Below are 23,048 nucleotides of genomic sequence, written 5' to 3'. Positions count from 1 at the left end.
ACCTCACCGGGGTTGTCCCTACCACACCCGGGCCGTTTCGACCTGACCAAGGTCGTCCCTACCTCACGGGGGCCGTTTCAACCTGACCGGGGTTGTCCCTACCACACCGGGGCCGTTTCGACCTGACCAGGGTCGTCCCTACCTCACGGGGGCCGTTTCAACCTGACCGGGGTTGTCCCTACCACACCGGGGCTGTTTCAACCTGACCGGGGTTGTCCCTACCACACCGGGGCCGTTTCGACCTGACCAGGGTCGTCCCTACCTCACGGGGGCTGTTTCAACCTCACTGGGGTCATCCCTACCACACCGGGGCTGTTTCAACCTGACCGGGGTTGTCCCTACCACACCGGGGCCGTTTCGACCTGACCAGGGTCGTCCCTACCACACCGGGGCTGTTTCAACCTGACCGGGGTTGTCCCTACCACACCGGGGCCGTAACGAAAATAATTTTATGGTTGGGTCACAACATGAGGAACTGTATTTAAAGGGCCAGAAGGTTGAGAAACATTGTCCTAGAGCCTCTTCACCTCCAGTGGCGGAGCAAACCAGGCCAGTTTGCTCTGTGTCCCAAGCCCTCATTTCCCAGAATCCTCCTAAGTGTACGTACTCTGACCTTCTTCCTAGACCTAGGGAGACCTCAAGAGTTGTCAGGGTCTATCAAGGATAAATCCGGGGGGCGGGGGCAAGAGCAGGGTGGAGAGGGTCAATGAGGGGGGAAGGGGGACATCTGTAATACTTTCAACAATAAAGATAAATTTAAAAAAATTCTCAAAACTTAAAATAAAAGATAAATCCAAAATGTTCTGAGCTAATCTTGCTTCAGGCCAGACCTAGAATTATAATCATCTTGTTAAAGTGAATTTAATGTTAGCATCTAGCTGGCTTCCAGACGGCATCTTTCATATTTTTTACTTCCCATCTGCCATGAGAAGAATCTCTCTTCCAGGATAATGTGTATTTCAACTTCTGTTGTTACTACTGCTACTATTGTTAGTAACAATAATAAATAGCCTTTAGACATTCAGCATAGATAAAGTACCACAGGCTTCTCTACACATATAAACCCCACTTAGTCTGGCTTACAACCTATGAGATAGGTTTTGTTTATTATCACTGGTTTAAAAACATACCAAAGATCAGTATTAAGATTCAAACCTGGCAATTCGGGTCTAGAATCCATGCTCTTAGATACTATATCATATAACTTTTGCTTGTGTGCTGCAAAGAATATTCCATCAAGACCAAAGACCTGGGTTTCTAGTCCTGTTTCTAATGCTGAATTAACTGTGTGACTTAGGGCAAGTCTTTGACTCAATTTCCACTATATAATGAGGCAGGCTCAAGGAGTAACTTTTAGTTATAAAATGCTGTAATGATAGAGCAGGTGCTTTGCATTAACAAACTTGACTTCACTGGATGAGTAAGGGCATTTAAAGCTTGAAAATGAAACATATGTAAGGGAAGGAAAGACGTAACGAATAACTAAGCCAATCTTCTGAGCATTTTTCACCTATTTTCTCATTTCACATTCTGTAATGCAAGCCCTGGATTCATATTTCACGGAGGAAAACACGGACTCAGAGACTGGTTCCTTTATCTGAGGCCACACAGGAAGTCAGGATGGAGAGCCAGCGTCTGAATGCCGCCCAGGCCCAAGCACTTTCTGCCGGACCACAGTGCTCCTCCGGCACTGCCTTCTCCTCCCGCCAGCAGGGAGCAGAGCTTTAAGAGGTACTGTACCTGCAGCACCCAGCACAAGGTCTTGCAAACAGCACAGACACAAGAAACTAATTTGGAGGTAAGGACGGAGATGGACAGGTGAATACCAACTTGAAAGTGCTAACAGATTGTAATTTTAAACAAAAGTGGGTAACATTTGTGTGTGCGTTCTGTAAGGTGGGCTGAATGCCATATCAAAACAAGTGAATTTCTGGAGGGAGAGTTTGAATTTATCCCTAAGTAAACAGTGAAGAAACACCACAAGAATGCCAACATGTGTGTCATTTCTGGACCACATACATGAGTTCTTGTGGTATTTGGCTGCATGAAATAACTTCCTAATAATAACTCAGAATTATTTTGCTGAAAGGAATCTCCCTGTTTCCCTAGCCAGAATTTCACAAATAATACCAGTGAAAAAGGAAATTCTTGTTGTACTGGCTGCTTAAAGGAGGGCAGGAAAGTCAGAAACTACTGTGCCAATGGACTAAATTACTATTTTGGTTTGAAATGGAGTCACTTGCTCATTCATTAATTCATGCAAAAAATAATAGTTGAAGAGTTTTTGAAAAGCATGACTGGGTCTCACTGCAGAATACTGACTTAGGTTTGGAAACCACTGGACTAGATGACCTTTAAGGTTCTTTCCAATCCTGGGATTATTTTACTTGCAAATATTTTGTACACATTCAATATCCAACAGCTTTCTTTTTTGGGGGGTGGTGAGGGGCATATACATTAAGCACCAACATTACTTAGAGTAAAAGCATTATTTCTATGAGACAGGTAAAGGTTCTGTTCCCCAGCACTATGCACTCATATTACAAACCCAGAGAGACCCATAGGAAAGAAACTGAAGATTAAAACATATGACACTTCACCTTAAATAAACTTTCCTCCCTGTGGTTATCTGACACAAAACCCATCATATTTCGGAGGCAGGAATAATTCGTGACTCTAATATAAGCACCAATTTTTGCAGAGGTGATGGGGAGACAGCAGTGGGGCAGGTGGGGGGGGGGGGGGCTGCCTGAGAACTTGCTAAGTCCTGAGAATGACTAAGGATTTTGAAAGTTTGATTGGGATTTAGCTATATTACATTTTTGGCATTGAAAAAAATAACATGCTTCCATATAGATTTTATGTTAAATTAGCACATCATTCATAGAAATAGCAGATATACCCTCACTCTAAATAGACTTCTATTTACATAAAAGGATTCATAGATTAAGAGAAAATTATTACAGGATTTCTTTGAACATAAAATTCCTGAGTCAAAATGCCTTTTAAAAATTAATGAATAAATTAATGATTGACTATCCATTCAATTTCTACACAGTATGAATGACTTTCTTAAGATATCCATTGAAATAGTATTCAGACTCAATAGGTAAAATGGCCATTTCAACAGATACTTAGCTTGTTTCTCAACTTTAAATTACACTAGTAAATTAATTTAACCAAAAATGCATTAAAAAATCAAGATTCCATTTTTTAATGTTATTAACCTTTCTCTAGATTTAAAATGGGTAAAAATTTGCCTTATACCCATGCTCAGGCATCATCTTATGATAAAGAACCAGGCAAAGGTTTGTGCATAACCAAACATGCCTGGTGGTTAAAAGAACTCATATTGTAGTATTCCGATTTCTCCTTATTTTTATAAGTAAACTTTAACAGTATATGGAACTTGCATTTTTGTGTATTATGTGATGAGATACACTTCTGAATCAGCTTTAAAACACCTGAGCATACATACCAGCTCTAAAATGCTTTATGATTCACAAAATGAACAGGCCTTCTCAAATAACCTCAGCACAGAAGCCATAGTTTCTATCATTTAACAGAGAATTCTGGTGCTGATAACAAACAAACAACTTAAAGTGTAGCACATACAAAATGCACAATACAAAGCTTTCACTTACTTGGTACTAGGCCGTTTTTGTAGGGCTTTATCCAGGATAAGAGACGGTGCGCTCCTCCTTCTTTCTGCTAAGGTTTTCATTTTCTGTTGAGGAAAAAGAATCAAAATGAAGACCACGTGGCTTGTAAAGAAAGTAAATGCCAATTTTCAATGGAATTCAGGAAGTTTTATATTGCCCGTTTTTGTCTATGAAGAAGTTCACAATCTCATTATGAAGATAAAATAGTAACATCTAAAGTAGGATAGATACTAAGTGTCAAAAAGTAGTATAGAAAGTAAATTTTTTTAATCCTCATCCAAGGATATATTTAGAGAGAGGAATGGAGGGCGGGAGGGAAGGAAAGAGAGAAGATGAGAGAGAGAGAGAGAGAGAGAGAAAGAGAGAAACATTGATTGGTTGCCTCCTGTATGCACCCGACTGGGGATTAAACCCCCAACCTAGGAATGTGCCCTGAGTGGGAATTGAATCCACAACCTTTTTGGTGTATCAGGAGACACTCCAACCAACTGAGTCACAGAGCCAGGGTGAAAGTATTTTCTACGGTCTGAGAATAAGGTCAAATGCTGACCAGAGTATTTGGAAAAAACATTATCATAACCATTACCATCTTTTATAGCTAACATATGTGTTGCGTATTACATGGATTATTTAGGTACTCTGTTTTAGAGGATCTTAAACTTGTGGCAAATGAGGTTTTATTTAGCTTGAATTATCTATATAATTACTCTCTAAATTCAATCCTATATAATAAAAGGCTAATATGCAAATTGACTGAATAGTGGAACGACTGGTCGCTATGATGTGCACTGACCACCAGGGGGCAGACGCTCAATGCAGGAGCTCCCCCCTGGTGGTCAGTGCACTCCCACAGGGGGAGTGCTGCTCAGCCAGAAGCCAGGCTCAGGGCTGGTGAGTGCAGCGATGGTGGCAGGAGCCTCTCCTGCCTCTGTAGCAGTGCTAAGGATGTCCGACTCCCCTGGGGGGAGCAGGCCTAAGCAGTCAGTTGGACATCCCCCTGGGGGCTCCCGGACTGCATGAGGGCACAGTCCAAGCTGAGGGACGCCCCCCCCCCCCCAAGGGCACAAATTTCATGCACCGGGCCTCTAGTCTTATATATTTAAGACCTCTAGATAGAGTCAGAGGGCCTGCCAGAGAATATGGATGAGTAAAATTAACAACAGTCACTAAGATCCATGAGTGAAGCTCAGGCTGTATTACCAAAGCCATTCTTTCTGCTCTACCCTCTCACCCTACCCTCGCTAGAGGCCTCACCCACTGCCTGAGGGTCCAGGCCAGCCTTGTTTGGTAACTGGGTGCAGCTCTAATATGAACTATGTAAGACTAACTGGCTCAGCATTAGTATGGCATCACAGGATTCATAAAGGACTTGCTTCTTTTTGTTTGTTTTTAAATCTTTATTGTTGAAAGTATTACATATGTCCCTTTCCCCCCTCTCTGCCTTGACCCCTTCTAGCTGGCAGAAACTGCTTCTTAGTTGCTAAAATAAAGCCTAGACCTTAGCACAGGAACAGAGAGAGAAACATTAGTGAAAAGGGGATGCTGGGCTTCTTTGGCACAGTTCTTATCCCCAAATTCACCCCCCGCCCCTGTCTCCATCCAAGGTTCTCTCTCAAATATTCATTGTCCCCAGTGCCATGGTCTCAGTGTTGCTGTTTCCCCTGTTAATCTTTTGGCTCACATGTAGAAACTGCATGCCCAAACCTCCTTAGCATAGCTCAGATAGCAACTGAAACAATGATATAAAACACTAATAAAAGGACAGGAAACAAATAGATAAGAAATACAGAATACATTTCAGGGCCAGGAGTTATTAACCATGAATTAGTTTCAGGGCTGGTTAAATTGTATAAAATTATTTTTATAATATGGATTTGGTGCCTTCCTTCTGGAAAGAAAGCCCGCCCGTGATTTCATCAGAGCCCCATAATTGTCTATAATCCCTCCAGCCCCAGTAACTCTGATAACCTGCTTCATATATTATAGCTGTAAGCCTCATCCCACTGTTTCCATTAGTCACACCTTTTGGGAACATAACTCTCAGGAATCTAACATCTGGAGGTTGGTGTGGCTGCACCGGTTACAGGAGAAGGGAAATCAGGAAGACGAGCGCTCGCCTCAAGAGAAGAGTCTCAATACTGGAAGACGGATAGATTTTTTACTAAGAAAGGTGGCAATTTGTTCAGACGCAGACTTTCTGTGGGATTCTGTTTCATCTCAGGTCTGACCTTGTTTCCTACTCACTATTCTGACTCCTTAGTCAGGGTCCGTTTACCATGCTTTGAACTCTGAAATGTGCCCAGTCTTTGACCTGGGCCCATACCCTCTTTTGACATCAAGGATCTGTCTGTCCAGCCTTCATTAGTGGGATGAGGAGTGTGGGGGGCGGGCATTCCTGGACCTATCTCAGCAGTCTTACTTCTGCTGCCCCTAACCCTCTAAAACCACTCACTGTCAGCAGATCCAAGCTCCTAAATGAGATCTTCATTAATTATATAATTTCTAATTCTGAGCTCCTTGGTTTTCGGGTTTATAAAGAATTTGAAAAGGATCAAAATGCAGACATAAAAATGATTAAAATTGTGGAGGGAAAAAATCCTATGAGAAAAATTAAACTGATCTGAATTCTTCATTTAATTAATGAATGTAGAGTTATAATATAGAGGATAGGACATATTTTCCAAGGAAGATAAGGCAAAAAGAAACTAGTAAACTGTAGATTGAGAATCCAGGTTGATCTTGGGTAGTGGTTCTTTGAGAAATTTATAAAAGATATGAACTAAATTATGTACATAATGTCAGGGGGTTCAGAAACCCACATAATATGGATTTCGTAGGGATTCATGGAACCCAAATATGAGACCTTCTAATTTAAGGAAATCTTTCTGAGAGTGATGGCTGTCAAGCATGAGAATGGATAATCAAAAAGAGGTGACATACCTTTTTCTATAAAGCTCCTTTTAAAATAGTTTTCCATGGAGACCTAATATAGGGGATCGTTTGAATACATAGTAATTAGACTGTGTTTTCTTGGTTATAAAATTGTCAGATGTATGAGGAGTCAAATGGAGTATATCTACCTCATTTGTTAACTCAGATTCAAGAAAATACAATCAAACTACAGGCAGAACATTATATTTATTTGAGGTCCTATTGTTTGTACTGAGACATACTCTACCACTAATGAGCTATGCAACTCAAGGCAATCCAGTCACTTCTCTAGGCCTCCATTTCCTTATCTAGAAAATGAGAAAATCTGAACCACATACAGTAGTTTCTTAGGTACCTTCTATTTCTGATATTCTCATGTTAAATGTCCACCAAAGACTCACCCTGGATTTGCAAGAAAATTAACATTACCTACATCACACATTTAGGATTCATTTCTCTTGTAAGTAATGAGTCTTAAGAGTTGCCAACATAATGAGGGCTTAATAAACAGATTACTTTATTCAAAATGCACAGATCCCTTTCTTTTGCTCAAAAGTATTGCCAAACAAAGGGCCAATGGTAACTTTTAAACAAATTCCCATATCGAAGAATCTGTTCTCAGGCAGTAAAGACATGGTATTCTTTTTGCTTTTAACAACTGTGTAAAATACAATGCATTGAGATAGAATAAGGCTACTGATACCTTTACAAATATACAGTAGTACAAGCTTGTCAGGACAGGTTGCACCAACAAATTTCACACTTGTTCAGCGACAGTGCAAACTATGACTCTTTGCCTCACAGGAAACAGAAGGTAGGTTTAGAACAGTGTGTATTTTCTTTACTAGCTTAAAAATCACAATCCACAGTGTGATTTTTCAGAAAGTCCAAGTTCTTGATGCACATATCTAGATGCTAAATATTGGATGCCATTCTGAAACAGAATAATCTTTTTAAAAAGTGATATTATTTTCTAAATTGATAAACTACACATTAGGCAAGAAATTCAATTGCATTAATCTTCTGGGAATATGTTTCTTGATATCATACCATTTGCCTACCCTTACACAGCCCACAAAGCTAGTCAAGAGTTTAATATGAGCTAAAAACCAAACAAACATAAGTGTCCTTTATTTCCTCCTTCACCCCTAAATGGGGAAGTTGAGGAGGAGCTTGGAAAAAGTCCTAAAAGGAAAGAAATAGTAACTGAATTTTAAGATCTGCTGTGTTTTTTTATTAACAACAATTAGGAAAGTAGACCATGAACACTAGAGGGAAATTAGACCTTGGGTTTTCTAAACTGTCTCCTCCTTATTGAAGGCAAAAAACCAACTCTACCAAAGAGTAAGTGAACAGAGTTCATGATTGAAGATGAGAAGCCAAGGTCTATAAGTAAATGTTTTTGTATTCAATAATAACACAACACTCTAACAACATTACCAGCTAATCTGCAAGGTGCTTTCCACTTCTCTTTTAATCAGCTGGATTAACTATATATTCAATATCCTGTGTTCCTAGGTTGCTTTACACACTATGCTTCCATTATAGCCTTTCATATTATATTATTTATTTTTCTGCAACGTTGAAGAAAGCAGGGACTATCTTCTTTCCAAACTATCTCCCATCTCTCAACAATTATTTACTGGAATTCTACTCTGTAGCAGGCCTATCTTTTAATTCCCAAAGCATAATACAAGGCCTGGCAAAAACTATACACCGAGTAAGTGAAAGTTTTATGTGAACTTTAAAATACACTCCTTCTCCACATTTAGACCAATTTACACACACACACACACACACACACACTCAGAAAAACAAACCAACCAACCTCTAGGGGGCTCTGCAGGAATGTCCTCATTCAGAAAACCTAAGGGTTACCTATGGTGCAGGATGGTAAGAGTCATTTTGCACACTTCGAACTACATCATTTGGCATAGTGTCAATGTTTACCACTTTGAGCTACATGGTAAAAATTTGTCTGATGATAACTTTAATTATTTCCAATAAATGGTGCCAGACAACTGGATACCCACACGATAAAAGAATAAAACAAGACTTCTATCTCACACCATACACAAAATTTAACTCAAAATGGATCAAAGATCTAAAAGTAAGAGCAGAAACTATAAAAATTTTAGGAGAAAACATAGGCAGATATATTTTTGACCTTGGATTAGGCAATGGTTTCTTAGATATGACACCCAAAACACAAAGCAACAAAAGGAAAAATATAAATTAGACATGACTGTCACCATGAAAACTTCTGTGTTTCAAAGGACACTACCAAGAAGTGAAAAGAAAACCCCCAAATGGGAGAAAATTTCTGCCAATTATAAGGGATTTGTATCTAGAATAAAGAATTGTTACAATTCTATAAAGACAAATAAGCCAATTTTAAAATGGGCAAAGGATCTGAAGAGGCAGTTCTCCAAAGATATAAATAGCCAATAAGCACATGAAAGATGTTCAACATCATTAGCCATCAAAAAAATGCAAATCAAAACCATGAAATACCACTTTATACTCCAGGATGACTACACTAGAAAAGACGGCAAAATAACAATTGTTGACAGGATGTGGATATACTGTACTCTGCATCCTCCCGTCATGTTCCTAATCTAACCTTGTCCTGCTGGTGTGGATTGTAAAATGGTGCTATCACTTGGAAAATAGTTTGGAAGTTCTACAAATGGCTAAAGATAGTTACCATATGATCCTGCAATTCCTCTTAAGTGTACATAAGAGAAAACAAGTCCACACAAAAGCATGAATGTTCACAGAAGCTTTATTCACAACAGCCAAAAAGTGGAGACAACTTCAATGTCCATTAACTGATGAGTGAATAAACACAATGTGGTATATACATAAAATGGAATATTACTTGGCAATAAAAGACGTACTGATGTGCAACAACATGAATGACTCTTGAAAACATTATGTTAATTAAGAAAGTCAACCCCAAAAGACCACATATTATATGGTTCCATTTACTGGAAATATCCAAATAAATCCATGGAAACTTAAAGTAGGTGAGTGCTTCCTGGGGTTTGGGGAGATGAAAAGACGGGGATATGATGGCTAAGGAGTGTGGTGATTCTTTTTGGGGTGATGAAAAAAAATGTTCTAAAATTGACTATGATGATAAATGCACGATTTTGTGAATATACTAAAAGCTATTGAATTGTATACTTTAAGTGGATAAACTCTATGGTAAGCAAGTTATATCTCAATAAGGCTGTTAAAAATGCTACCTACCAAACTCCTAAACCATTGGGCTTAGGAGCAAACTGGTTCATAACCAGAACCTATAATTTGTTTGTATAACAATCATCTGAAGTGTAATACAATACCTAAGAATGGAACTCACTTACGTGTTTTGTGTTGAACATGTCTTGTACTAAATGTTTGAGTGGTTGCCCATCTGAATACCTTATAGACCTGAGGAACATGCCCACCTGCCTACTGTCTGCCACCATCCCCTCCCATCCCGCAGTGCCCTACTCAGTATTTCCACATAGGATATTCTCAATGCCCGTGTGTTAAGTCAATGAGTTAAATACACACTGACTGTATAGCTGAGAGTTTAAGTTGGTAACATAGTGTGCCTATGTAGGAAAACGCAGTCAGAAACAGGTAACTGAAGAAGAAAAGTTTGTTTCTTTTGTTCAACAATTCAGCAAATACTGTTTACATAAAAACCTATATGTAGCCTTTCATTGGAATTTTAACGTCATGTCAACCAAGAAATACAGTATTATTTTTGAAACCTCTACATAAATCTGAATTTGGTTATTTTTAATTAGATCAAAGGAAAAGGAAACCTATCAAAAGAAAGAAGCTGCAATTTTTCATACTTTGTTTTTTCCAGTCACTTTATGAAGAAAAATTCAAGCATTTCAGCTGAATTTAAGTCAAATGTGCTGAAGTCACTTTTAAACATTTAAAATCAGCATAGCATTAAAAGAAGGGCTTTGATGAAAACTTTTAAGTACTCAAAAGTTTCAACGCTAGAAAAAATATTTAATCACATTTGCAAATTAGCTTATTCAGATTTGACTATTATTCCTTTGGTGGCCAGTCCTTACAGTTTTTTGTCTTCCCCGGAGGCCTGCAGCATTTATTTGTGGAGGCATACCCCTAAGACATGGCTCTGCAAGGGAAGAAGAATATTCTTAACCTTCTCAGGCCCTGTTATCACAGACATGCGCGAGTTGAAGCTTCTTACTGTGGTCAGTGTGGTCTCTGGTGAGTACGATCTCCCATTTACTCACAATCATCCCATTCAGAATCACTTTGAACATTTAATTAACACCAATGTCATCACAACACAGACAGAAATAAAGGAATATAGTAGTTCTTTTTTGAGGTTAAGAAAGAAACATTTTTTACGTTTGGCTGTCTTTCCTCTTTTTGTGAGAAAACCACTTTGAAATAAAATAATAACCATGAGAATCAATGTGATGTAGAGGAATGGGCATGGGGCTAAGAGACACTAGATATCAGTCCCCTTATACGTATATTACTCTTTGTTTCTCTGCCCCGTCCTGCCCATGCAGTCTTCTGGAGTATCGCTATGGGCCTTCAAGGTGTCTGCACTCTCTTCTTTGGCAAAGCCACCAGTTTCCACATCAGGTCACAATCCCTTTCAGCAGCACCTGGAGTAGGGAGGTCAATCACCAATGCCCTCTCCCTCATAATCCCTGCGAGGGCAGGGCTTCCCTACATGTCTCACATCATGGCCCGACAAAGTGATGTTACTTGCATATTATGGCACACTGTAATAAACAAAAGGGCTTTCTGGCTGCCCCAGTAACCTATCTACCCTACCTAGCTGAAGGCAAAGGAGCTGGGATGAATGATCAAATACATCTGTGATGGCTGGGAAACTCTGCCTTGCAGCGACCTCTCACTTCCCTCATGCGGAGAGAAAGAGTACAATGATCACGTCCAAAACCCATGATGGTAAAAGAGTGTATGAAATAAGAATAAAAACCAGGCCCATGTCTATCAGATTCAGAGAGAGTGTAACCTAGCAATGGCTACTGTAAAAGCTGAGGTTCAAGAGGTGAATGGAGGGATGCAAGAGGAACACAGACACTCGGCTAGGTACAAATTAGGACCCAGGTACACAGGGAAAGCAAAAGGCCACTGAGCAGCTGGGTTTCTCAGATCTTTGAAATATGAGCCGATGTGGGCACATTCCACTTTCAGAGACTTCTCACTAGTGACCAGGCATCCAAAAACAGGTTTTACCTCTCAGTTGTGCCATGTGACAGCTGTCTGTCAAAATTAGGTCAAGGCTGCTCAGCACAGCACTGGCGTACAGTGCTGATATGGCTATTTCTGCTGTTGGCTGGATGTTTCTAATCTAAATCTGTCCCAGACAAAGAGAATCAGACTGAAACAAAATTATAAAGTGAACCGGGCTGTGTTGCCTACAAGCCCTGCTATTGGTGGCTGACAGAGGCTGTGGCCCCTGCTCCCTTTCCGGACTCCCACACTGTGGCCTAGTCTTCCGCAAGGAAAGAAAAGCTAGACGGTACCTCCACCCGAGGCTGCTTCAGATAACTGCTGCCTTAGCCATTACCAAACTGAGCATGTACCCTGCAGGCTTTCTGCACACATAGGAATCTGGAGCGTCCCTGTGATCTAGAACACCCGCGATAGCAACAGAAAGGACAGCAAACGCTTCACTCAATGAAAGCTTATTTTAGAGGTAGTCCGTCAGCTCAGGCTAGTGTAACAAAATAACACAGGCTGGGTGGTTTAAACTACAGCCATTTCTCAGAGTTCTGGAAACTGGGAAGTGCAAGGTCAAGGTTCCCCGCAGATGGGGTTCTTGGTGAGGGCCCTTTTCCTGGTTTGCAGACAGCTGCCTTCTTGTGGTGTCCTCACATAGGGGACAGTGAGAGAGGGCAAGCTCTCTGGTCCCTTATAAGGGCACTAATACCATCATGGGGATTGTGTCCTCATGACCTCATCTAACCTAATTATCTCCCAAATGACCCCCTCCCCACTTCCAAATGCTATCATACAGGGGATCAGAGCTTCAATATAAGAGCTTGCAGGGGACATGTTCAGTCCACAACAGAGGTTTTTGCCAAATGCTCTGGGGACATAAGGATATGAGTCATGAAAGTCTATCAAATCACAATAATAAAATGTATATATATTTCCTCAAAGCACTGTGTATATGAGTATATGCACATATAGGTGTATATATAGTTTATAACATGCGTTAGTGGCACTTTCAATTGAGAGTATATTTTCAGTTAGTGATACCTTCTAGGAAGGTAAGCCTTATAATCACATATTTTTATTAAATTATATGTGGTCCTATAAGGCAGTGGTCACCAACCTTTCGGACCTCATGGACCACCAGTGGTCCACAGACTACTGGTTGGCGACTGCAGCTATAAGGCACAAGATGTCTTGACTTAGATCAACCAAAGAGCTTGCATGCATATATGCATAACCCATGGACACAGACAATAGGGTAAAAGACACTAATGGCTTTTACATTTTTTTCCCCAAAAGTGTTTTCATGTGCTTTCTTTTTTTGACCCATAAAAAAACAACCTTGTGAGATGTACAGAATATGGATTATTACCCCCATTTTTAGACAAAGAAACATAGTACAGTTAGAAGTTCCAAGGTCATACCAGTGATAACAGAGGCCATTTCTGATCAGTCCAATTTAGTTTTGACAATTCTAGGCTCCTCTCAGCCCAAATAATCTCAGCTGCCTGATTTTATGCCATTCACTTTGTGGAGAAACAGCAGAAAAGGATTCAGTAGTGCACTGGGTTAACCATAGGCATAATCTTTTTCTCAGTATCAAAGAGTAAAACTACAGCTTACTCATCAGGATGTTTCATTCAAAGCCCAGCACAAGACACACACACACACAGGCAAAGTCAGCTCCCAGGGGTGTTCTATCATGAGTTTCTATAAACAGACTTGGACCCCAAGAATGTAGACAAAAACGACAGAATGGAGTGTACACAACAGCAGCTGCCACATTTTAAAATGTTGGATCTATTTTAAAATACTTTGCTTTGACTTACTTTCTATGCCTGTCTTTCTTTCCTATCCCGATATGTACTCATCTTACTTAAAGAGTTTTCAATTAGCTTGTGAAACCAAAAGGTCATGGTGGTTGAGGATGACACAAATTATCCCAAACTGAAATTACTCTAATATGTGCTTCCATTTCATTTCACAACAACTATTCTGTTCAAACGTGGATGTCCTCAAGGATGCATTATCCAGAATTATATCCAGAACTGGTTATCTGCACGCTGATATTTTAGAGCCACATTTTAAGAAAGTAATGTGCAAATTTATTGTGCATTATTTTGAGGAGCCTTCGTGATGAAAAACCTTTGATTTTTGGAAATAGTCAAATCATTTGACTATTATTAACTAAAGATGGATGAACCAACTAATTAATTCTGTATAAGGTTAAATGTGGCTATAAAATAAAGAGACTGACTTCTTATGCAGCATCTATGAACTAGCTCCCAAACACACAATGCTCTTTTCTACCTAGGGAACTTTGAACAACTGCTCCAAGTTCCTGGAATCTTTTTATAGCATGCTCTTTGTCACGTATAAGAGTTAAGCATCTTTAAAGAGTCCTTCCATGAACGCCAGAAGGACTAGCTTCATATCCACGCTTGTCTAAATCAGTGTCATGTTTGTTTCTTTAATAAGTTATTACTCTACGAATTTTTAAAGTATTATGTCTTTTCCTATCAACCTGTGCTGTCCAATACAGTATCCACTAGATACATGTGGCTATTTAAATTTAAATGCAAATAGATTACAAAGAAGTAAAATTAAATTTTAAAAATGGCCAATCAAATTTCATCAAAATTAAGAGCTCTGTTCTTAAATTGACAAGCCACAGAATGAGAGAAAGAATTTGCAAAAAGACATATATAATGAAAGATTTTGAATCCAGAATCCTATATAATAAAAGCCTAATATACAAATTGTCCCCTCAACCTGGAGTTCGACCTGGAGTTTGACTGCTTGCTATGATGTGCGTTGACCACCAGGGGGTGATGTGGTGCTGGCAACGGGCAGCAGTGGAGGCACTGCCGGCCCTGATGGGCCCCACAAGAGCGGGACCACGGTGGGATGGTGGAGTAGGTGAGTGGGTGGTGCCAGGCCAAGGCGGGTGTGAGCCGAGCCCTATCACCCCACCTATCGCCCCATAGATGGCGACCAGCTGAGGCAGCGGGGGGCGGGGCTGCCACCCGGCTCCCAGGCACTAAGGGAGCTGGGTGGGGGCCCAATGACTCAGGCAGAGGGGTGCCCACGGGGGCCCAGGTGCTGCCCAGGGCCAAGAAGTCAGCTGGGACCTGCCCTTCCATGCCAGATGCTTGTGCTTCGATTGCTGGCCAGCTCTAGGGACTGCACCCTTGTACGAATTCTGTGCACCAGGCCTCTAGTATATAAATAACTCTCAAAAATCAATAATAAGAAAACAACCCAACTGAAATTGGGAAAAATATTTGAATAGGCACCTCAATAAAGATAACATATGGATGACAAGTAACACGTGAAAAGATGCTCAGTATCATTAGTCATTAGGAAATGTAAATCAAAACCACAAGATACCACTTTGCACCCTCTAGGATGATGAAAAAAGATAGATAATAAGTGCTGGCGAAACTGGATTCTTATACACTGCTGGTGGGAATATAAAACCACTTTGGAAAATAATTTGACAGTTTCTTAACTCAAACATACACCTAAAATATGACAGTCACTCAATACCTAAGTATTTACCCCAAAGAAATGAAAGCATAAGTCCATATAAAGCCTTGTACATACATTTTCACAGAAGCTTTATTTGTATAGCCAAAACCTGGAACTAACCAAATAGCCATTAATAGGTGGATGGATAAACAAACTGTGGTTTATCCATATAATAGAATTCTAGCCAGCAATGGAATGAACTATCGATACATGCATAATCAGGGATGAATCTCAAAGTAATGCCACTAAATTAAAAAATAAAACAAAAAAAGAATACAGAGAATGATTGCATTTATGTAAAATGCATGAGAATGCAAATTAATCTATAGTTGCCTAGGAATGAGGAGGGAACAAAAGGTTAGAAAGGGACATGAGGAAACTTCTGGGGGATGATAAATATGTTCATTATCTTGACTGTGATAATGGTTTCACAGATGTATACATATGTCAAAACTTATTGATTTACATACTTTAACTATGTATAATTTATTGTATGTCAATTATACCTCAGTGAGGCTGTTAAACATTTTCTAGTTCCTCAGTTGTACCAGCCACATTTCAAGTGCTCAGTAGCCATATGTAGGTAGTAGTTATCGGATGGGACATTGTTAATAAAGGTCAGTTCCATCATCATAAAAAGTTCTAGCCAACAGTGATGCTCTAGCAGGGGCCAGCAAACTATACACTAGGGACCCATCACTTGTCCTGTAAATAAAGTTTTATTGGAACACATCTATGCCAATTCATTTGTTTATGGTCTCTAGCTGCTTTACTGCTTACAATGGCAGAGTGGATAGCTGCAGCAGAGACCTTATGGTCTATAACCTAAATTATTTACTATTCTGGCCCTTTAAGAAGGTGTGCTGACCCTGCTCTAAATCATAAATTCTGAATACAATAGCCAATTTGTTCATCGCTGTATGTAATCCAACTAATACTGAGTACCTAATTTGTAGCACTGCCCTAGGCACTGGGGAGGCAGCCTGGAACAACCTATTCTCATGGTTTTCACAACCTGGTGAGGGGTTCTGGTAACGTAACAAGGAAATAAATAAACTATCAGACAAGGATGAATGCTATGATGAAAATAAAACATAGAGATGATTAAGGGGCAACTTCCCTTAGGCATTTGAGACAGGCCTCTGGGAGGACCTAAGCTCTGAACAGTAGAAAAGAGCCAATACTGCAAATGCCTGTGGCAGAAGCAGAGGGAATAGCAAAACCAAGGCCTTAGGAATAGAAATGAACTTGATGTTTGAAAATGAAGGCCTGGAGAATAGAACAAGGTGTCAAGGGCAGATGAGGTTGGAGAGGTAGAGATGCCTCAGAGGAGTCCGAATTTTAGTCTACATATGATGGAAAGCCCTACAGGTTTTTAAGCAGGTGAGCATCATGATCAATTTATATTTTTAAAGATCACTCTGGTGCTGCTAAATGGAGACTGGATCAGGGAAGAGCAAGAAAGGTGTTAAGACAAGTTAGGGAGCTTTTGTAAAGGTACAAGTGCAAGATGGTGATGGTTTGGCTTGGACTACAGTGGCAGCGGTGGAGATGAAGTGGATATATTCAAAATACGTTTTGACTGGCCTTTCTGATGGTTGTTGTAGAGTGAGGAAATGAGAGGAGTTGAAAATGAATTCTAGATTTTTGGCTTTAACAGCTGTGACACAGTAGTATGGGGAACTACAGATACGGGGGAAATTACAAACAATAAGAGTTAACATTTACCGAGGACATATTATGTACCAATATTTACTCAATTTCACATCTCATTTTCCCAACAACCTGAGGAGGCAGGTATTATTATCTTCATTGTATAAAGAGAAAACTAAAAAGGCTAAGTAACTTACCTAGGTCAGAGATCTAGTACCAACACCATGGAGTCTTGAACCTAGGTCACCACACTCTAAATTCTACCTCACTGTCCACAGTGATAGCAGTTGCTGAGAATCTGATCTACATTCCAGTCACCCTGTTAACTCTCAGGGTCACTAACATGAAAGATGCTATTTTTTTTTTTAACTCCTAGTATTTAAGATCACCTTATTGTCACAAAATACAAGATATAATTGTCATCTACATACTTTTTCTCCAGCATTATCTACTTATTCCCATCCTACAAATGAGAAAAAATGGAACAAGTTAAGTGATTTTTCTCAAGATCACTGAGCTAGTAATGGAGCTAACACTAAAAGCCAAGTGAACTTATTCCAGTAAACTTGCCTTTAAAGAATCTGACCATTAAATAAGAAACACATTTTACATCACTACCCAAAATACACGTACATGTATGAGAGAAAAAGAAGCTATACCAAACAGCCCTTACCTTCATTAATGCACTAATATTTTCTCTTCTATTTCACTTTTTAAAAATGTTGAATGTATTTGTCAATTAAAACATTGACCCAAGCCTTAGTAATTAACATTACAACCACATTAGTAGACTTTTTTTTTCAAGAAATGTCTCATGACTCACTAAGTCTAGCAAGCACCAAAAAGGCAAGATGAAACACACACACACAAAAAGATCAATCTGGTGAGCATTTGGGATACATGAAGACTGGTTCTTAAGAGTAGAAATGACCATGGCACTGTGAGCTACACTTTGGAAATATTTTCACATTCTATTGTTACCATGGAGATCTGAAATCAAACTGCTATGGCTACTAATGCTTAATATTAGCAGGGATGCACATTAAAAGCAAAATAAAACAGTTCTTCAACCTCACACCTACTTCAAAAGGAGCAAAAAGCTGTAGAAATATCTGATTGGCAAAATCCATTCCCTTTCAAAAAAGGAAAGGGAAAAGCCTATTTTGGCAATCTAACAACCCATTATGGTTTGTAATGATCAGCATCTAAGGACAATGGCTGAAGATGCAAAGCAACCTTTTATTTATTTGACAAGTACTACCTTACAAATGACCGAGCCACTCAAATGCTTTCTCCCTTCCCCGGTATGCTTAAGCTTAATTACCCTTAGTAAAGAGATATAAATCTTTGATTTCCCCGATTCCTTAAGTTTACAAGGATAAAAATGGCTCTAAAATCGATGCCAATTTCTGATTCATCTACCTTCCCAAATGCAGTGTTAACCTGATAAATTCACACAACACACACATACACACACACACTTCCTCAATCCCTACCTCTCTGAAGGGGAAAATCGACAAGGACAAACCGCAATCTAATCCATAAAAGGTCCAGCTGACACTACATCCTCAAGTTCCCTTCTGGAGGGCTCCGTGGCACGGTCAAGGTCCCAGGGAGCTCACAGACACTCTCACAGCGACAACGCAAGGATCTCACCGCGCTTCAACTGACCTCCAGCCAACCCAGGACGCGCGTGCGGGGATCCTGAAAGGCACTAGGATCGGGTCAATTCAGGAGCCTGCGCAACCCCTTGGGGCTCTAATTATATAAACGCAGGGCATTGAGATAGTTCCTTTAAGAGTGAGCTGATCCCTCTAATCCAGCGGTTCTCAACCTGTGGGTCGTGACCCCTGGAAATACATCCTGCATATCAGATATTTACATTACGATTCATAACAGTAGCAAAATGACAGTTATGAAGTAGCAACGAAAATAATTTTATGGTTGGGGGGTCACCACAACATGAGGAACTGTATTAAAGGGTCGCGGCATTAGGAAGGTTGAGAACCAAATCCAATCTGTTTCCAGGGAATCTGGAAGGGAACCACCAGGACAGAGAAAAAAAAAACACACACACAAAAAAACCGGCCAAATATCCCAAGGTCTTGGGGGGAGGGGAGGAGCAAGAGCTGAAACGCCCAATGGCTAGAAACACCCAAATCAATTCCTCGGAGAGAACAGCAGAGGCCGGCCCTGACGGCCAGGACACGTGCACTGGCTCCGGGAACCGATCCAGAGAAACCGGGGCGGATCGGCGGCAGCGCGCCGCACGCACCGCGGGCTGCGTTCATCCTCACCGAACGCCACCAGTTGCGGCTGCATCCCTCCTCCCAGCTTCCTCCCCCACGGCCACCGCAACACCCAGGCCCTCTCCAGCCTCACCACACGCCCCAGGGTAGGCGAAGGCCCCTGGCCTCGGCCCACTCGACCCTCCACCGCAGCCCACCGGCCCCACCCAGTCCGGTTCCTGGCCGAACCGAGCCTCCACGTCCCCGCAGTGTCGACCGTTAGCATCCCAAGCGTACCCACAAGTCTGGCCATCACCTCGGGGAGCCCGAGTCTTTCCGTGCGCGCCGCGCTGAGCTCACCCCCCCCCCCTCCCCCTGCAAACCTAACCCTCCCGACTCAACCCAAATCCTGCGGAGCTGGCGCCACCGCGCCAGGTGAGGGGGCTGAGCCCCGGCTCCGCAGCCCCGCCGCCTACCTTCTTCTTCTTCTTCGAGGGTTGCGGCGCCCCGCCGGACGCCGCCCGCCCTCGTTTACTCGAAGATGCCCCCATCGGGACGCGGTGAGCCCCCGGGGGACCTCACGGGACCCCCGGGGCCGAGGAAAGGCGAGGCCCCAACTAGGGGCCCCGCGCTCCGGCCAGGGAGCGGCCGCCTGCCGACCCCGCGGTGGATGGAGATGCGGGAGGCTACTGCTACGCTGCTCCGAGAGTGAATCGGATTCTAGACGCGAAAGGTACTCGAGAAAGGTATCGGGGTGAGACGGGGAACGGCGGCGCCGCTGGGAGAGAGGACGAGTAAGGCGGGAACGTTCTAGATCTAGAACTAACGACGCGGGGCCACGAGCACCGAGCGTTAAATCCCCGCGGCGCCCGGCTCCCGCGCCCCGGTGGCCGGCGCGGTGGGCGAGCGTTAAATCCCCGCGGCGTCCGGCTCCCGCGCCCCGGTGGCCGGCGCGGAGGGCGCGCGCCGAGAGGGGGGTCTGCGGCAGCGGCTGCGGCAGCGGCGGGCGCGGGGTCCCGCGCAGCATCCTCACCTTCTTGGTGCCGGGGCCTCCCGCGATCCAAGACATTCCTGTCAGGGAGGAGGAGCGCCCCGGCTGCCCCCCTAGAGTCTCCTGCTGGGGGGACATCGCTTCCATGAAGAAGACTTGCAGGCTAATCCCAGCCCAGGAGCAGGCTACGCGGTCCTCCCGGCGGGACCGCGGCCGGAGGGGCGAGGATGCGCGGGGCCGGGGCGGCCGCCGCGCTCAGGCGGGGAGCCAGGCTCCGGGTGCGGACAGCGCGCCTCCCGTCGGGGCCATGTACGGCCGCCTGCGCTCCACACCGCGGGCTGGAGGCGATTGCAGAGGCGCCCGCTCCCCGCGCCCGCCCCGGCCCGCCCCGCCTTGGGCCCGCCCCTCCGCGCTGGGCGCCGCGCGCCGGGCCCGCCCCCGGCCGCCTTCCCCCAGCGCGGCGCTCCCGCGGCGGCCGGCCTGCGGCGCTGCGGCCCGGCGGTTCCCTATATATACCCGTTTGGGCGCAGGGACCAGCTGACCTGCGCAGTCCGCCTCTCCGAATGGGTCCAGCCTGGAGGAGCTCACGGGTTGGTGTCACGAACCGGGGTCTTTGGTGCACGGACGCGCGCCTCTCCCGCCGCCCGGCCCACTCGCACCGACCCCATCCCTTCCCGCGCTCGCCCGCCCGCCCGCGGGGGATGGCGCCGCTGCAGCGCGTGCATCAGCGCAGCTGTGGCGACTTCAGCGTGAACGGAGGACTTGCAAGGATTCCTGCCTCGCTTTCAGCGGACGCAGAGGGGTCCCCCCACCTTCATCCCCACCCCCACCCGGGAGGCCTCGGGATGGAGTGGTGCCTCGCCGAGCGCCGCGGCTGTACACGTTTGGAAGCCCGCAGCGTCGCCTGACCTCTTGTGCAATCCCTGGTTAGCGTGCCCGGGTTCCCCTGCCTGGCTGCTGCAGCCCCTGCACCGTTTGCACCAGCGGTTTCCACTGACTGCCTGCCGCAAAGACAGGGGCCATTCCAAAGGAGAAAGCGCACTGAAGGAAAAATGCAGGCAGAGAGAGGACTGAAATTTGGCTTAGCTATGGAGCAGGCTACAATATGTGGAAGTGTTTATCAGATATCTGCGCCGAGAGCATAACTTCCTGGCAGCCCAAATAGTGCCTTTTTTTTTGACCGAAGAATACTTGGAGGGAGGGGATTTGGAGCCCACAGGGTTGAGTTGCTGCACTTTGCAGGACTGGCTGGCTGGTGCGGATGATTCTGTAGGTGGCATTCTTCCTTGGAGTCAGGCCTGCCTGAAGGACAGATTAGTGGTGAAGGACACCACTCTATGATACCAGGTTTTGAAGGACGTTTGTTTTCGTGTTAAGGGAAAAAAAAAAAAATCGAGATTCCTGCCGGGTTGGGCTGTTATCAGGACAGGTTATAGAAGAATAGGGCTCTGGCAGGCTCTGTTCCAAGCAGGAGATGGTGTCCAAAACACACACACCCACACACCATCACCACCAAACCCCAGAATTGTTTATTGTGGAAGTCATGGGCAGAATAATATGTGACAGCCCACTCTAAGCCTTGTCCACATCACATTGTTTAAAGTGGACTTACACAGTCTTTATAAGCCATACATGTATATTATGTACAACTAGACGCCTGGCCCACAAAATTTGTGAGCGGGTAAGGCCCCTAGGCCTGGCCTGCGATCAGGGCCATCTTCCCCAGTTGCCCCCAGCCGCCCCGCCCCCCCACCCTCCCCCATTCGTTTGCCATGGGGTGATCAGTCTGCAATTCTCCCAGGCTCGCTGGCCCTTCCCAGCAGCGGGTGGCCATCAGGAGATCAGAGCCTGCTGGCTGGGGAAAGGGACCAAGAGGTGGTCAGTGTGCCTCATAGTGACTGGCCAAGCGGTTGTTCTACCATTAAGGTCAATTTGCATATGACCCTTTTATTATATAGGATTATCTAATTCATGCTAATATAGATATTATATATTTTTAGCATAATTTTCTTTTTGCTGCTTAGACCCACATGCAGGGACAGGACTGTGCACCCCCCACAGAGTTTATGGTGAACTTTACACTACAGAGAGTTCTGCAGTTCCTTTCATTCCTTGTTGAAGTCATCCTACTATGATTCCTATCATGAATGGATGATCCCGATTTTTCTTACTCTTCTTGATGTTTTATTTTGATAGCTATGTCCTTTTAATATTTCATGTAATTTACTTATCATTAATGCTTATGATCTATCTCTCTGTATTCCAGAGGACAGGAATCTTTGATTTGGTTTTGTTATTGTCATTGTTCACTGTTGTATCTACCCCAAGTGCCCAGAGCAGTGTCTGGCACAATAAATGTTTGTTGGTTAAAAGAACGAATCTCTAACACACACACACACACACACACACACACACACACACACGAGGTAGATACAGAAGGGCCAAGTTAGAGGTGGTTATTTCATTCAGAGAGGCCCATGTATTATCAGGTGTTTCTTTTTGAGATAAATACTTCATAATCCAAACCAAAGTACATATTATTTATACTGCATATGTGGAAAACTCATCTTCACTTCTTAATTTGTAAGTGCTTTTATTTTAAACTCTTATTTTTTTTATTTGCATTGAAAAAATCCTAGCATTCTCTGATAAGGAGTTTTGCAGGAGGACTCATTTCCTAAAGAAAATTGAGTTGGCTCAGATTAATATTATCACCAGATTAATGTTTTAAGAACTCAGATCTGATCCCGTTACTCCCCTGCTTAAAACTTTCTTTGGCAACTTGTATCTATGGAATAAATTTCAAATGCCATA

General features: G+C 43.1%; 1 protein-coding gene across 3 annotated transcripts in view; it reads right to left on the bottom strand.

Moving 5' to 3' along the window:
* ARHGAP20 (Rho GTPase activating protein 20) overlaps positions 1-20,867 on the bottom strand; it is a 94,960-nt gene extending 74,093 nt beyond the window's left edge. Inside the window, exons 1-2 of one of the 3 annotated variants that reach the window (XM_070425953.1) lie at positions 20,777-20,867; positions 3,645-3,727 (exon numbers count right to left, since the gene is read on the bottom strand). In XM_070425953.1, the coding sequence (XP_070282054.1) occupies positions 3,645-3,724 (80 nt within the window). In that variant the 5' untranslated portion in view covers positions 3,725-3,727; positions 20,777-20,867. Of the gene's footprint in view, positions 1-3,644; positions 3,728-19,719; positions 19,786-20,276; positions 20,523-20,776 lie in introns of those variants that run through there. The other 2 variants (XM_070425952.1, XM_070425954.1) reach the window with 2 other exon arrangements.
* Positions 20,868-23,048: the final 2,181 nt, after the last annotated feature.

The sequence above is a fragment of the Myotis yumanensis genome, unplaced genomic scaffold (assembly GCF_028538775.1).
Source record: "Myotis yumanensis isolate MYYU_CA2020_CCGP unplaced genomic scaffold, mMyoYum1.0.hap1 SCAF_10, whole genome shotgun sequence".
Classification (NCBI taxonomy): domain Eukaryota; kingdom Metazoa; phylum Chordata; class Mammalia; order Chiroptera; family Vespertilionidae; genus Myotis; species Myotis yumanensis.
This window is presented reverse-complemented; position numbering and strand designations above follow the sequence as displayed.